Source organism: Saimiri boliviensis, chromosome 11 (assembly GCF_048565385.1).
Source record: "Saimiri boliviensis isolate mSaiBol1 chromosome 11, mSaiBol1.pri, whole genome shotgun sequence".
NCBI lineage: Eukaryota > Metazoa > Chordata > Mammalia > Primates > Cebidae > Saimiri > Saimiri boliviensis.
The window spans coordinates 117,706,410-117,722,524 of NC_133459.1; the positions used below are offsets into that span (position 1 = coordinate 117,706,410).

Sequence of the window (16,115 nt, forward strand, 5' to 3'; positions counted from 1 at the left end):
CAGGCTGGAGTGCAGTGGCATGATCTCTGCTCACTGCAACCTCTGCCTCCTGGGTTCAAGCCATTCTCCTGCCTCAGCCTACTCAGTAGCTGGGACTACAGGTGAATGCCACCACACCCAGCTAATTTTATATATATATATATATATATATATATATATATATATATATATATATATTTTTTTTTTTTTTTTTTTTGAGACAGAGTTTCGCTCTTGTTACCCAGGCTGGAGTGCAATGGCATGATCTTGGCTCACCGCAACCTCCGCCTCCTGGGTTCAGGCAATTCTCCTGCCTCAGCCTCCTGAGTAGCTGGGATTACAGGCATGTGCCACCATGCCCAGCTAATTTTTTTTTTTTGTATTTTTAGTAGAGACAGGGTTTCACTATGTTGACCAGGATGGTCTCGATCTCTTGACCTCGTGATCCACCCGCCTCGGCCTCCCAAAGTGCTGGGATTACAGGCTTGAGCCACCACGCCCAGCAATTTTTTATATTTTTAATAGAGACAGGGTTTCACCGTGTTAGCAAGGATGGTCTCGATCTCCTGACATTGTGATCTACCTGCCTCAGCCTCCCAAAGTACTGGGATTACAGGCATGAGCCACCACACCCAGTCAGAATCTTCTTTTAAACATACGCTCAACAGCTGAAGAAACATAAAATTTCACAGCAGCTACTGTTATGAATAACACAATACTCATGAGATCATAAAGCAAGCATAACTTTCCACTGACAATCATTTCAGCCATATCTGAAGTCACTACCTATAAAACAATCTTATTCAGTGCTAAGTGCTTTATAACCATCATACTTAACACTCACGACACCACTATAGGTATTATTAATGTGTCCATTTTTCAGATGAGGAAACTAATGGTGAGTGATTAGCCTAAGTTCACACAGAAGTGGTAGTCCTGGCTTCACTACAAAGCTTGTTCTTACAACAACTTTCTACCACCTACTAGAAGAAAAAAGTGTACACTTTAAAATCAGTATTTCGTCCGGGGACAGTGGCTCACCCCTGTAGTCCTAGGACTTTGGGAGGCCAAGACGGGTGGATCATCTTGAGTTCAAGACCAGCATGATCAACATGGAGAAATCCGTTTCTACTAAAAATACAAAATTAGCCGGGCGCGGTGGCTCAAGCCTGTAATCCCAGCACTTTGGGAGGCAGAGGCGGGTGGATCACGAGGTCAAGAGATCGAGACCATCCTGGTCAACATGGTAAAACCCCGTCTCTACTAAAAATACAAAAAAATTAGCTGCGCATAGTGGCGCGTGCCTGTAATCCCAGCTACTCAGGAGGCTGAGGCAAGAGAATTGCCTGAACCCAGGAGGCAGAGGTTGCGGTGAGCCGAGATCACGCCATTGCACTCCAGGCTGGATAATGAGAGTGAAACTCTGTCTCAAAAAAAAAAAAAAAAAAAAAAAAAAAACAAAATTAGCTGGGCATGGTGGTGCATGCTTGTAATCCCAGCTACTTTGGAGGCTGAGGCTGGAGAATCACTTGAACTCGGAGACAGAAGTTGCGGTGAGTCGAGATTGCGTCACTGGACTCCAGCCTGGGCAACAAGACCAAAACTCCATCTCAGAAAAAAAATAAAGTTGGTATTTCAAACTCAATGATGAGCCTATAACCTATACTGAAAAAAACAATGATTTTCTAAGTTGTACTTAAAGTATCTGCTTAAATTGTAGTATATAAAGTTCTTTTAATGAACACAGGAAGCCAAGGTTAGGCAACTTTCCATTTATGCTTTCCATAGGAGCTTCACACATGAAACAGAAATAATAAAGAAAAAAGGCAACTGCTAAAGCATAAAATGAATAAGCCAAATCACATAAATACACTTAAAATGTAAAAGATAATTTTCTATACTAATGTAAATGTCATTTTTATTATAGGCAAAAACCACGTCAGCAAATAACTAAAAGACTGGCATGTAAAAAACTTCTGGGATATAAGGATAGATATAAAAGATACATAAGGACATAAAAACACAAAAATCCAACTGACTTCTCATACAGAAACAGATGAGTGATACTGGCCTAAGGACAGACATACCAACCAATGGAATAATACTGAGAAATCAGAAATAAACCCTCACATTTACTGGTGAATTAGCTTAGGCTGCCATAATGAAATTCCATAGACTGAGTAGCTTAAACAACAGAAATTTATACCTCAGTTTTTGGAGGCGAAAAGACCAAGATGAAGTGTCAGCATGTTGGGTTCGGGTGAGGGCTTCCTGGCTTCCAGACACCATTGCCTCACTGTGTTCTTGGATGGCAGGGATAGAGTAGGTGTGCACATAAGCTCTCCGGTGCCTCTTCTTTTTTTCTTTTTTTTGTATACAGTCTTACTCTGTTGCCCAGGCTGATGCAGTGGCATGATCTTGGCTCACTACAATCTCTGCCTCTAGGCTCAAGTGATCCTCCCACTTCAGCCTCCTGAGTAGCCAGGCCTATAGGTGCACACCACCACACTCAGCTAATTTTTTTGTATTTTTGATAAAGATTGGGTTTTGACATGTTGCCCAGGCTGGTCTCAAACCCCTGGACTCAAGTGATCCACCCACCTCAGCCCCATCAAAGTTCTAGGACTACAGGCATGAGTCACTGTACTCGCCCTAAGTCATCTTATATAGGTACTAATCCTTATGAAGAACTCACCCTCATGAACTCATCTCAACCTACCTCCCAAAGGCCCCCTCTCCATCTACTATCACACTGAGGGTTAAGGCTTCAACATATAAATTTTGGGTGGAGACAACTGCAGTCCACAGCAATGGGCAACTGATTTTCAATACGAGTATCCAGAAAATCCGAGCAAAAGAAGGGAGTAGAGGAGAAAAAAATTGGTGCTGTCGACAACTGCACATCCGCATACAAAAGTATGAAGCTAGACCCCTTCCTTATGTGATACATGGCAATTAACTCAAAATGGATATAGATGTAAATGTAAGAGCTAAAAATACAAAACCATAAACTAAACTTCTAAGAAGGAAATACAGGAGTAAGCTAGGCATAGAGGCACATGCCTGTAATCTCTGCTACTCGGGAGACTCACTTGAGCCCAGGAGTTACAGACCAGCCTATGAAACACAGCAAAACCCTGTCTCAAAAAATATATATGCATACACACACATACACACACACGAGTGTATTAGTCTGGTTTTGCATTGCTATCAAGAACTACCTAAGACAGGGTAATTTATGATGAAAGAGGTTTAATTGACTCTCAGTACCCCAGGCTGTACAGGAAGTATGGCTGGGGAGGCCCCAGGAAACTTACAATCAAGGCAGAAGGTGAAGAAGAAGGAAGCATGTCTCACGTGGCCAGAGAACAAGGAAGAGCTCTAGAGAACAGCGGGGAGGTGCTACACACTTGCAAACAACCAGATCTCCTCAGAACTCACAATCATGAGAACAGCGAGGGAGAAATCCACCCCCATGATCCAATCACCTCCCACTAGGCCCCTCACCCAACATTGGGATCATAGTTTGACATGAGATTTGGGTAGAGACACAAATCCAAACCATATTAATGAGTAAATTTTCAAAACCCTGGATTAGGCAATGGTTTCTTAGCCTTCACATCAAAAGCACAGTGACAAAAGAAAAATTAGATAAGCTAGACTACATAAGAATTTTTATTTATTTATTTATTTTTTTGGAGACAGGAGTCTTGTTCTGTTGCCCACGCTGGAGTGCAGTGGCGCGATCTCCACTTGCTGCAACGTCCACCTTCTGGGTTCGGGTGCTTCTCCTGCCTCAGCTTCCCAAGTAGCTGGGATTTCAGGCATGTGCCACCAGGCCCAGCTAATTTTTTTGTATTTTTTTTTTTTTTTTTTTTTTTTCTGAGACGGAGTCTCGCTCTCGTTACCCAGGCTGGAGTGCAATGGCGCCATCTCGGCTCACCGCAACCTCCGCCTCCTGGGTTCAGGCAATTCTCCTGCCTCAGCCTCCTGAGTAGCTGGGATTACAGGCACGCGCCACCATGCCCAGCTAATTTTTTGTATTTTTAGTAGAGACGGGGTTTCACCTTGTTGACCAGGATGGTCTCGATCTCTTGACCTCGTGATCCACCCGCCTCAGCCTCCCAAAGTGCTGGGATTACAGGCGTGAGCCACCGCGCCCGGTATTTTTTTGTATTTTTAATGGAGACGGGGTTTCACCATGTTGGCCAGGCTGGGGTCTCGAACTCCTGATCTCAGGTGATCTGCCCACCTTGGCCTCTCAAAGTGTTGGGATTACAGGTGTGAGCCATTGCACCAAGCCTGACTGCATAAGAATTAAAAACTTTTGTGTCATAAATTATAACATCGAGAAAGTGAAAAGACAATCCAGAGAATGGGAGAAAATATTTATAAATCATATGTGTGATGAGTCTAATATTACAACCCATACAAAGAGCACTTATAAGTCAATAATATAAAGGCAAACCAATTTAAAAAGGGCAAAGGATGTAGATAGTTCTCCAAAGAAAAATAAAAATGGCAAACAGCATACAACAATATGCTCAACATCATTAGTCATCAGGGAAATATAAATGAAAACTACAATAATATACCAGTTCACATCCAGAGAGTAATAATAAAAAATACAGAAGATAATAACAAGTATTGCTGTGGATGTGGAGAAACTGAAGCCCTCATTCACTGCTCATACACTAAATATAAAATGTTATAGCCAGTTTGGAAAACAGTTTGCAGCTCCTCAAAAGGTTAAACATATAGTTACCATATATATATGACCTAGCAATTCCACTCCTAGGTATATACTCAAGAAAAATAATAACACAGGTTCATAGAAAAATTTGTATATAAGTGTTATGGCAGCATTATTCATAAAAGTCAAAAGTATTAATAGAAACAATTTAGCCAGGCGCGGCGGCTCAAGCCTGTAATCCCAGCACTTTGGGAGGCCGAGGCGGGTGGATCACGAGGTCGAGAGATCGAGACCATCCTGGTCAACATGGTGAAACCCCGTCTCTACTAAAAATACAAAAAATTAGCTGGGCATGGTGGTTCGTGCCTGTAATCCCAGCTACTCAGGAGGCTGAGGCGGGAGAATTGCCTGAACCCAGGAGGCGGAGGTTGCGGTCAGCCAAGATCGCGCCATTACACTCCAGCCTGGGTAACAAGAGCGAAACTCCGTCTCAAAAAAAAAAAAAAAAAAAAAAAAAAAAAAAAGTATTAATAGAAACAATTTAAGGACATGAATGGATTAACAAAATATGGAATAGCCATACAATGAAGTATTATGCAACAACAAAAAGAAATTAAGCACAGAATGAAGAGTAATTTAAACTAATTTCTCCCATTATTTAGCTGATGACAATTCTGAGTTTAAAACGAGGCCCCAAAATTACTAAAAAGTCCAATTGATGTTCTGTTTTCAAAAAACCAATTTGACCAAATACAAGTTACTATGGTCTGACTGTTTGTATCCCCCTATACCCCAAATTCACATGATAAAACTGAATCCCCAGTGTGGTGGTATGAAGAGGTGGGGCATTTAAGAGATGACTAGATCATGAGGGCTCCACCCTCCTGAATGGGATCAGTGCTCTTATTAAAAAGACCCAAGGAAGTTTATCCCTTTTGCCATATGAGGGCACAGAGAAGATGCTATCTTCAAGGAACTAATCCTCACCAGGCACTGAATCTGGTGGCTCCTTGATCTTGGACTTCCCAGGCTCCAGAATTGTGATCAATACATTTCTGTTGTTCACCAATTGCGCAGTCTAAGGTATTTTGTTATAGCAGCCAAAATGAACTAAGAAACAAGCCATGAGAATTTAAACAGTTATGATGTTATATTTTTATAAATATACATATTTTAAAGTTTCACATACCAACAATACAAAAGTCAGTGTATAGCAATGGTTCTCAAGAAGGGGCAATTAGGCACCCCAGAGGACACCTGGCAATGTCTGGAGACATTTCAGTCACAACTAAACATCCTAAAATGCACAGAATTGTCCCCACAACAAACAGTCATACAACCTGAATGTCAATAGTGCCACTACTGAGAAACCTTGGCACATTTCAACTACTAGAGAGCACACCATTTCTCCTTTCTCAGGATCAGTCGTAGGTTAATGCTTAGCCTCTACCACTACTAAGCTTCTAATATTAACACTTAGCCTCTACTAACACTAATTACTAAGATAATTCAGAATGAGTGAATGGATTTTTCTTATCAGATTATAAAATACATATGAAAATGTATTAAATAAAAACATGTTAAAAATTAGCAATTACATATTAGACTTATATGGATAAAGAAAGCACTTACTGTAAAAATGTTCTAAATTCTGAAGCGTCAACATTCTCCACAGCGACAGGCTCATGATTTGTTAAACTATTTGATGTTTGTCCAATAGTGTGAAAATAGAAGTCAGGAACCCTTGTTAAAAGGACTGCTTTGTGTGCTTTGAACAAAGTACCACCTACAGAGAAGGTAACATCGGTATGGAATTCTTCCCTTAGAAGCCTATAAATAAAAAGGAATCATAATTTAATTAGTGATGCTAAGAAACAAATACATATTTTTATAAAGTAGGTTTAAAATAACACATAAGCTAAAAAAAATAGAGGCAATATAAAATTAATTCAAAAATGAGCTTGTTCTTAGTTCATTCAGAAGAACATTGTTTAATATTGGCTTAGAGCCTAATTTTCTATTCATAGTGAAATCAAAGATAATTTCACTAAAAGTAAGACTACTGTTTCAAAATATTTTTTCTTATGAATTCCTTCTGACAATAAAAAAATTATTTTCTGCTACTTATGTTGATTTTCCTTTAGATGTACTACCTTCTTTAGATTTTTTAAATGCAAAGGTTGACATGGTCATTAATTATTGAAAAGAATCAATTTTTACTTTACTTAAATTGAAACAAAAAAAGTAAACAGCCAATGACAGCAACAACCACATATATCAGTAGAAAATTCAGATTAGAAACTGGTACTTTGTTCTGGCTAATGTTAATTACTAAGTCTGAAATGCAGGCATGGTTGTCAAAAATGTGACATTTAGGCTCTTTTCCAGTCTCCCACTCGAACAAATAGAATTGTGCTCTAATCTATCATTAAAATAATGGATTCATGAGGTAAACTCCTTCAAATCCCTTTGCTGATGTACATAGTTATTGTAAAGCCCACTGATTACATGTATACATGAGTGACAGAACATAAACAAACATAACAGAAAATGTCTATTTTGATGTAGAAACGTATATTTTGAGGCAAAAAATATGTAATCTTTTGCCTCTTTGCAGTAACTATATCTTTTACTCTCTAAATATTAAATAATATATCATGTCACTATAGCAATATCATCAGCAAGGTATGCATTCTCAGAGGACTTCTGTATTACAGGATATATAAAATTGGCCATCACATCAGTACACTACAGGAGGTGCAGGTCACTGATAAAGATATCCATTACCATGAAAGCTTGGAAAATTGCCAATGACACTCATGCTCCCTTCAAGACCAAGTTAATGTCTCCTTCCTCTAATCCCATCACACTAAGTACATATCTCTATTATAGCATTTTTGTCATTGCATCATTATTATTTTTATGTATCTTTCTCCCTACTGGAAAATGAACACCCCAAGGGCTAAAACTGTATCTTCAGTGTACAGTGAGAGTTCAATGTCTGATATTGAATGACCCTATTTTACCCTAGACAAAACAAATGCTTCAGAGCACAAAAGCTTTCAGAATCTTGAAAATAATGGGCAAACAGATGCATCTTAGTTTGGTCAATATTTTCAATAAATTATTTTCTTTTTTTTTGAGACGGAGTTTCGCTCGTTACCCAGGCTGGAGTGAAATGGCGCGATCTCGGCTCACCGCAACCTCCGCCTCCAGGGTTCAGGCAATTCTCCTGCCTCAGCCTCCTGAGTAGCTGGGATTACGGGCACGCACCACCATGCCCAGCTATTTTTTTTGTATTTTTAGTAGAGACGGAGTTTCACCATGTTGACCAAGATGGTCTAGATCTCTTGACCTTGTGATCCACCCGCCTCGGCCTCCCAAAGTGCTGGGATTACAGGCTTGAGCCACCGCGCCCGGCTAAATAAATTATTTTCATAAGTAATTTTTAAAGTTACACAAAACTGGCCAGGTGTGGTGGCTCACGTCTGTAATCTCAGCACTTTGGGAGGCTGAGGTGGGTGGATCATCTAGGGCAGGCATCCCCAGACTACGGCCCGCGGGCCGCATGCGGCCCCCTGAGGCCATTTATCCAGCCTCCCACTGCACTTCAGGAAGGGGCACCTCTTTCATTGGTGGTCAGTGAGAGAAGCACTGTATGTGGCAGCCCTCCAATGGTCTGAGGGACAGTGAACTGGACCCTGTGTAAAAAGTTTGGGGACGCCTGATCTAGGGTCAGGAATTCAAGACCAGCCTGGCCAACATCGTAAAACTCTTGTCTTATTAAAAAAAAAAAAAAGTTACACAAAAACGTGTTTGGCTCTCAAACTTTAATTGAAATACAAACTGTAAAAATACTCAATTTACTCCTTCCTCCCACCTTCCTTCCGCCAACCCCCCACCCCTCAAATGAATAAGGAAGCAATGCAGCTCGTAGCCATACAACCATCAGGAGGGAATCCACCTTGCTGCTAATAGATGCTCATGAGTACTTGCTAAATGGAAAAAAAAAAAGTTTATAAAATTGTTAGCCAGGTGCAGTGGCTCATGCCTGTAATCCCAGCACTTACAGAGGCCAAAGCAGGCAAATCACAGGTCAGGAGCTCAAGACCAGCCTGACCAATATGGTGAAACCCCGTCTCTACTAAAAATACAAAAATTAGCCAGGCGTGGTGGCATGTGCCTGTAGTCCCAGCTACTCGGGAGGCCAAAGCAGGAGAATTGCTTGAACCTGGAGGCGGAGGCTGCAGTGAGCCAAGGTCACACAACTGCACTCCAGCCTGGGCAACAGAGCGAGACGCCATATCAAAAAAAAAAAAAAAAAAAGGCCGGGCGCGGTGGCTCAAGCCTGTAATCCCAGCACTTTGGGAGGCCGAGGCGGGTGGATCACAAGGTCGAGAAATTGAGACCATCCTGGTCAACATGGTGAAACCCCGTCTCTACTAAAAATACAAAAAATTAGCTGGGCATGGTGGCGCGTGCCTGTAATCCCAGCTACTCAGGAGGCTGAGGCAGGAGAATTGCCTGAACCCAGGAGGCGGAGGTTGCGGTGAGCCGAGATCGCGCCATTGCACTCCAGCCTGGGTAACAAGAGTGAAACTCCATCTCAAAAAAAAAAAAAAAAAAAAAAAGTTAATGTGAAAATACAGTGCTTTTTATTTGATAAAATCACTTTTATCAGTTTCAAGTATATTTTGTATGTTACACATCTGAAAATCTGACTTAGACTGGCTTACACATTAAATAGTTTACTGGCTCATCAAAGAGTAAAGTCCAGAGGAAGGACAGATTGGAGCAAAGGCTCAGTGAGGCCAAGGCCCGGCTTCTTTCCATCTCACATCTGTGCCAACTACCGTATTCACCTACTTAGTCCATTGTGTGCTGATGTAACAGAATACCACAGAATAGATAATTTATAATGAACAGACATTTACTGGTTGACAATTCTGGAGGCTGGAAAGTCCAACATCAAGGTGCTGGCATCTGCAAGGGCCTTCTTGCTAAGTAATCACATGGTAGAAGGATAGAGGATGAAAGGAAGCAAGAAGGAGCCAAACTAATCCTTTTATAACATTACCAATCCCACCCATGAGGATGGAGCCCTCTTGGCTTAAACACTTCTTAAGAGTCCTACTTCTTTTTTTTTTCTTTGAGACGGAGTTTCGCTCTTGTTACCCAGGCTGGAGTGCAATGGCGCAATCTCGGCTCACCACAATCTCCGCCTCCTGGGTTCAGGCAATTCTCCTGCCTCAGCCTCCTGAGTAGCTGGGATTACAGGCACGCACCACCATGCCCAGCTATTTTTTTTGTATTTTTAGTAGAGACGGGGTTTCACCATGTTGACCAGGATGGTCTTGATCTCTTGACCTTGTGATCCACCCGCCTCGGCCTCCCAAAGTGCTGGGATTACAGGCTTGAGCCACCGCGCCCGGCCCAAGAGTCCTACTTCTTAATACTGCTACGATGGCAATTAAATTTCTTTTCTTTTTTTCTTTTTGAGACAGGGTCTCACCCTGTTGCCCAGGCTGGAGTGCAGTGGTACAATCTCAGCTCACTGCAACCTCCACCTCCTGAGCTCAAGGGATCCTCCCATTTCAGCCTCCCCAGTAGCTGGAACCACAGGTGTGCATCACCACACCTGGATAGCTTTTCTATTTTTTGTAAAGACAGGGTTTTGCCATGTTGCCCTGGCTGGTCTCAAACTCCAGAGGTCAAGGCATCAGTCCCCTTCAGCTTTCCAAAGTGCTGGGATTACAGAAATGAGCCACTCTGCCTGGCCTGTAAATTTTTTTGAGACAGTCTCGCTCTGTCACCCAGGCTGGAGTGCAGTGGCATGATCTCAGCTCACTGCAACCTCTACCTCCTGGGTTCAAGCAATTGACCTGCCTCAGCCTCCCGAGTAGCTGGGAGTACAGGTGTGTGCCTCTACCTCCTGGGTTCAAGCGATTCTCCTGCCTCAGCCTCCTGAGTAGCTGGGAGTACAGATACACATCACCACACCAGGCTAATTTTTGTATTTTTAGTAGAGATAGTGTTTCACTATGTTGGCCAGGCTGGTCTCAAACTCCTGACCTCAAGTGATCCAGTTGCCTTGGCCTCCCAAAGTGCTGGGATTACAGGCATCAGCCACTGTGCCCAGCCAGGCCTGTAAATTTCAACATGAGTTTTGAAGAAGGTAAATATTCAAAATTATGAATGACAGGTTTTATCACACTGCTGATAAAACCCAGTTATCGGGCCGGGCACGGTGGCTCAAGCCTGTAATCCCAGCACTTTGGGAGGCCGAGGCGGGTGGATCACGAGGTCAAGAGATCGAGACCATCCTGGTCAATATGGTGAAACCCCGTCTCTACTAAAAATACAAAAAATTAGCTGGGCATGGTGGCACATGCCTGTAATCCGAGCTACTCAGGAGGCTGAGGCAGGAGAATTGCCTGAATCCAGGAGGCGGAGGTTGCGGTGAGCCGAGATCGCGCCATTGCACTCCAGCCTGGGTAACAAGAGCGAAACTCCGTCTCAGAAAAAAAAAAAAAACAAAAAAAAACCCAGTTATCACTAAACATTTACTGAACACATACTATGTACTAAGCACTGGGAACATAAAGATGATGAAAAGGTAATACCTATTCTCAGGGAGCTTAGAGTATAGTAGGGAAGCCAGGTCTGAAAATTAAAATGTGTGATATATTCAATGGCATAAATTTTGTTCAGGGACAGACAAAAGAGGAGACCTCACAGAGTTAAGAGATAAAGAACTTAACTGTACCCTTCAGTGAAAGAGGAGTCACAACATTATGTGTGCTGAACCTCTATTAGCCTCAATAGGGAAGGCACCAGGTTCAAGAGGCTGAAGAAGAGACCCAGAGCCAGCAAACGAGACACGGGCTTTTGTTAGGGGCTTACATAGAGGGGACAGAGTCCAGTGGTGACAAGCTGGACAAGATATCCACCTTACCTACAGTCCAGTGGTAGTGGACTGGGCAGGAAAACGGCAATCCCTTGCAAACAGCATGGCAATTTATACAGCATTTTCACTTAACACCCTTTCCTTAATGTCCTCCACCTGTAAACCTTTGTACAACTCAAACTCAGGACTTCAATCCCCTTTACTGCCTGTGTTCCACAGAATGGTCCCAGAGGCTCAGATGGTCCTCACAGACAAGAAACGAATCTCTGAGACAGCCACTCCCAGATTCTCTAGCTAGTAACACACGCAGGTACATCCACCATACAGGGTCATTCTAAGGGTATGTTTACATTATTGCTATCAGGTGTGTTCGCCCTACAAATGCTTTGAAACACTAGTAAATTTATTTTTCAAAATATATAAATTTGTGTAGAAGAGGAGTTAGATGAAAATGAGAATGAAGATGAGAAAACTACCACAGGTGAATGAAGCCAGGGGAGGATCAATGGTGATAAAGAGGAGATGAACTTAAAATATATTTAGGTAATAAAATTCGTAGGAGTTGGTAAAATTGGCAGGGAAGGGAATAATTTGGATCTCTCTCATATTTGGATAACCGGGTGCTAGTGGTAATACCAATCTGCTAATTCAACTTCCCTCCTCTACGCCAGACATATTTCCAATTGTTTCCTGGATACAGCTTCCTGGACATTCATTACAACCCTTCCTTCCAGGCAATATCAGGCTTGTTCACGGTGGCACGGTAGTAGCCTATATGCTTCCCTTTCAAAGGTCCTAAGATTTGGGGAGATTTTCTTTTTTTTTTTTTTTTTTTATGAGACGGAGTTTCGCTCTTGTTACCCAGGCTGGAGTGCAATGGCGCGATCTCGGCTCACCGCAACCTCCGCCTCCTGGGTTCAGGCAATTCTCCTGCCTCAGCCTCCTGAGTAGCTGGGATTACAGGCACGCGCCACCACGCCCAGCTAATTTTTTGTATTTTTGGTAGAGACGGGGTTTCACCATGTTGACCAGGATGGTCTCGATCTCTTGACCTCATGATCCACCCGCCTCGGCCTCCCAAAGTGCTGGGATGACAGGCATGAGCCACCGCGCCCGGCCGGGGGACATTTTCAATGATTCCCTTTCCCTGTTCCCTAGCGTGTCATCAGTCGCCAAGCCTACTGTTCCATTTCCACTGCCATTATGTATTCCTGGACTATTATAAAATCTCCCAGCTGGTCTCCTTGTTTCCAATTTCTCTTTCCTTACATTCAAGATCCAAATATGTTAATTCCCTATTTTAAAAACACTAATGGTTCTCCACTGCTTCTAGAATACATCACAAACATTTCACTGGAGAAAGCAAGCCCATGATCTAGTTTTAGCCTACCCATTCAGCCTCACCTACCGTCACTCTGATTGCCTGCTGTACTCACAGTCTCCTTCCAAATAAAGCTACCAAATTCATTCATTATTTATATGTGGCCCTGGTTTGTACCACATGCCCCTACATCCTCATCACATCTGAATGGACAATGAGCTGAACCAAGGTTAGTCACCAGCCAGTGTAGGAGTTCATTAAGCAGGAGAACTTGGGCAGAGATGTTCTATAATAAGCAAGAACCAACTGACGGCACTGAAGAGCATTCCTAAGCAAACCTAGGGTAGAAAAAGAAATGGGTAAGGAGAGAAGAGATCAAAGTTCAAAGTTACTGGAAGATCAGTATGCACAGCTACTGTAAAGGAGGCAGACTGCTTGGGTTCATATTCTGGTTATATGACCCTGGGGAAATCATTTGAAAGTCCTTGGAGCCAGATTGCCAATATTTATTCTGAGCCACCATCTTTTTTTTTTTTTTTTTTGAGACAGTGTCTTGCTCTGTCGCCCAGAATGGAGGGCAGTGGTTCCATCTCAGCTCACTGCAATCTCCACCGCCCAGGTTCAAATAATTCTCCTGCCTCAGCCTCCCAAGCAGCTGGCACTACAGGTGCCACCATCATTTCTTTTTTAACATTGTTTCCTCATCTGTTAAATGAGATCAGATAACAAGATTTACCTCACAAGATTCATGAGAGAAATAAGTAAAACATTTCATTTAAGCCTAGCGTATATAGCAAATAGTAGGATGATAAATATTATTTTTTGTTTTTTCACAACTGCCCCGAATAACAGTCCATTTGCCAATATGGTCTTACTGTATGACTGTTATCATATCCCAGACAACTTTCCAATTCTGTATCAAAGCTGGGTTTGTTTGGTTTTTTTTTTTTTTTTTTGAGACGGAGTTTCGCTTTTGTTGCCCAGGCTGGAGTGCAATGGCGCGATCTCAGCTCATCGCAACCTCCGCCTCCTGGGTTCAGGCAATTCTCCTGCCTCAGCCTCCTGAGTAGCTGGGATTACAGGCACACGCCACCATGCCCAGCTAATTTTTAGTATTTTTAGTAGAGACGGGGTTTTACCATGTTGACCAGGATGGTCTCGATCTCTTGACCTTGTGATCCACCCACCTCGGCCTCCCAAAGTGCTGGGATTACAGGCTTGAGCCACCACGCCCGGCCCCAAAGCTGGTTTTTTGAGGACTGAAACTGTTTCCCACTTTTCCTCTCTTCTCGACGTATCGTATTACTTCAGGTAACCTAGGAGTGTCTCTGTTCCTTACCATTTGGAAGAGTCTGACATGACTTGCTTTCTCAAAATAAATCAAGGTCTTTCAAATTTCTGTGCTTCTGCAAAAGTCATTCCCCTTTAGATAGCCTCTACTTCTCCCTTCTCAATCTTTGCCTAATCAATTCTTAACCAATCCCTAAGAGCCCACTCAAATGTCACCCTATAAAGTCTTCCCCAACTCACCCCACCACAACTATCACTTATTTAACCGTTACCTCTCTCACTAGAGTGTAAGCACAAACAGCAAAGCCATGTTTTATTAACCTTTATTACTTAGGACCTAGTACAGGGATAGGTATGTGGTTGGTGCTAAATAATTTGTTAGTATTTGTAGAATAAATAAATGATATTGCTATGCTTGGAGAAGATTAACTTAGTATTTGAGGTGGTTGGGTGAGCATTTTTTTGCTGTGTTTTTTTTCTTTAAATCCTACTACACCTATAAGAATTTGGGAGTTCTGAGTCCTAGCCTCAGTTGTAACTAAGACGAGGATAAATTGTTCACTAGCAATACTTTTAACCTCATTTTCTATTAGATGTGTTACCTTCCGCATATTCATGACACGTTAAGGCTCACAAAGCAAGGAGAAGAATAAAGCCACTGAAAAAGGGAACATCTCATCCTTAAGAGATTAGCCCTAGAAATGTTAACAACCTTAGTATTATATTTCCCATCTTTTTCATCAGTCCCTCCCTGATAGAGACAAAGTAGCTTCCCCGGGAGATAGGTCCAAATTAAAGGTACTTTTCACTTTAATAAATTCTGTTTATAGCTACCAGAACCTTAAGAACCGGTGACTTTTTGACAGAAAGCACTTTGAAATGTACAATGCTGGCCAGGCGCAGTGGCTCACGCCTGTAATCGCAGCACTTTGGGAAGCCGAGGGCAGATCACTTGAAGTCAGGAGTTCGTGACCAGCCTGGCCAACATGGTGAAACCCCATCTCTACTAAAAATACAAAAATTAGCCGGGCGTGATGACGCACACCTATGATCCAAACTACTCCTCGGGAGGCTAAGGCATAAGAATCGCTTGAACCCGGGAAGTGGAAGCTGCAGTGAGCCAAGACCACACCACTGAACTTCAGCATGGACAAAAAAGCGAGACTCCGTCTCACAAAAAAAAAAAAAAAAAAAGGTAGACTGGTGCACAACGTTTTGTTATTATTAGTAATTACGTTTACTTCAGTGGTTCTCATAGAGTCAACCTAGCCAGCAGCATTAGCATCACCTGAAGCCTTGTTAAAAATGGAAATTTTCAGTCCCAACTCAGACCAACGGAATCAGTAAGTATGGTCTGGAACCCAGCAAACCTGTGTTTTAACAAGCCCTCCAGGTAATTCTAATGCATGCTAAAATTTAAATCAATGGTTTGCCAGAAATGTAAACTCGCTAGGTCATATTTCTAAGCTTCATTTTCTTTGTAAGCTGAAATGACTTTAGCTGGATTCCCAATCACCCGAGTTGGATATCCGTGAGGCTTACAAAGTTTAAACGGCAGGACAGCCCTCCATTTGCTTCGGTCCTCACAGGAGCTGAGAGTTGCTGGGAGCTATAGAGAGCTCTAGGTGGAGAGAGGAAGCCAGGTCGCAATCAGGAAGTATTTCTACACAAGTGTTTCTGGTAAATTATTTAAAGAGAGCTCAGAAGAGACCTCCAAGACTATAGTATTGTTATTTCCTCATTTCAAATAATCATTTTTCTAATTTTGTTTTCTTAAAATTGTATAAGCTTATTTTTAAAATTATGTAAGTTTCAGGACCTGGATCCACCCCGACCTTAGTGATTTGACACAACTAAGCTTGCCTGTGTTGATATTTCCAGCAAACTGGTGCTGCACGTAACTAAGCCTTTGATTTTTGCTCTCC

The 16,115-nt window shown here is 42.3% G+C and overlaps 1 protein-coding gene across 4 annotated transcripts in view; it reads right to left on the reverse strand.

Moving 5' to 3' along the window:
- The window catches only part of BTBD8 (BTB domain containing 8), a 133,902-nt gene that overhangs the window by 117,175 nt on the left and 612 nt on the right, over nt 1–16,115 (reverse strand). For 2 of the 4 annotated variants that reach the window (XM_074381437.1, XM_003933307.4), the window contains exon 2: nt 6,305–6,502. The exons of 1 other annotated variant lie outside the window; for it this stretch is intronic. In XM_074381437.1, coding sequence (XP_074237538.1) covers nt 6,305–6,502 — 198 coding nt within the window. Of the gene's footprint in view, nt 1–5,659; nt 5,754–6,304; nt 6,503–16,115 lie in introns of those variants that run through there. One more of the 4 variants, XM_074381439.1, reaches the window with a different exon arrangement.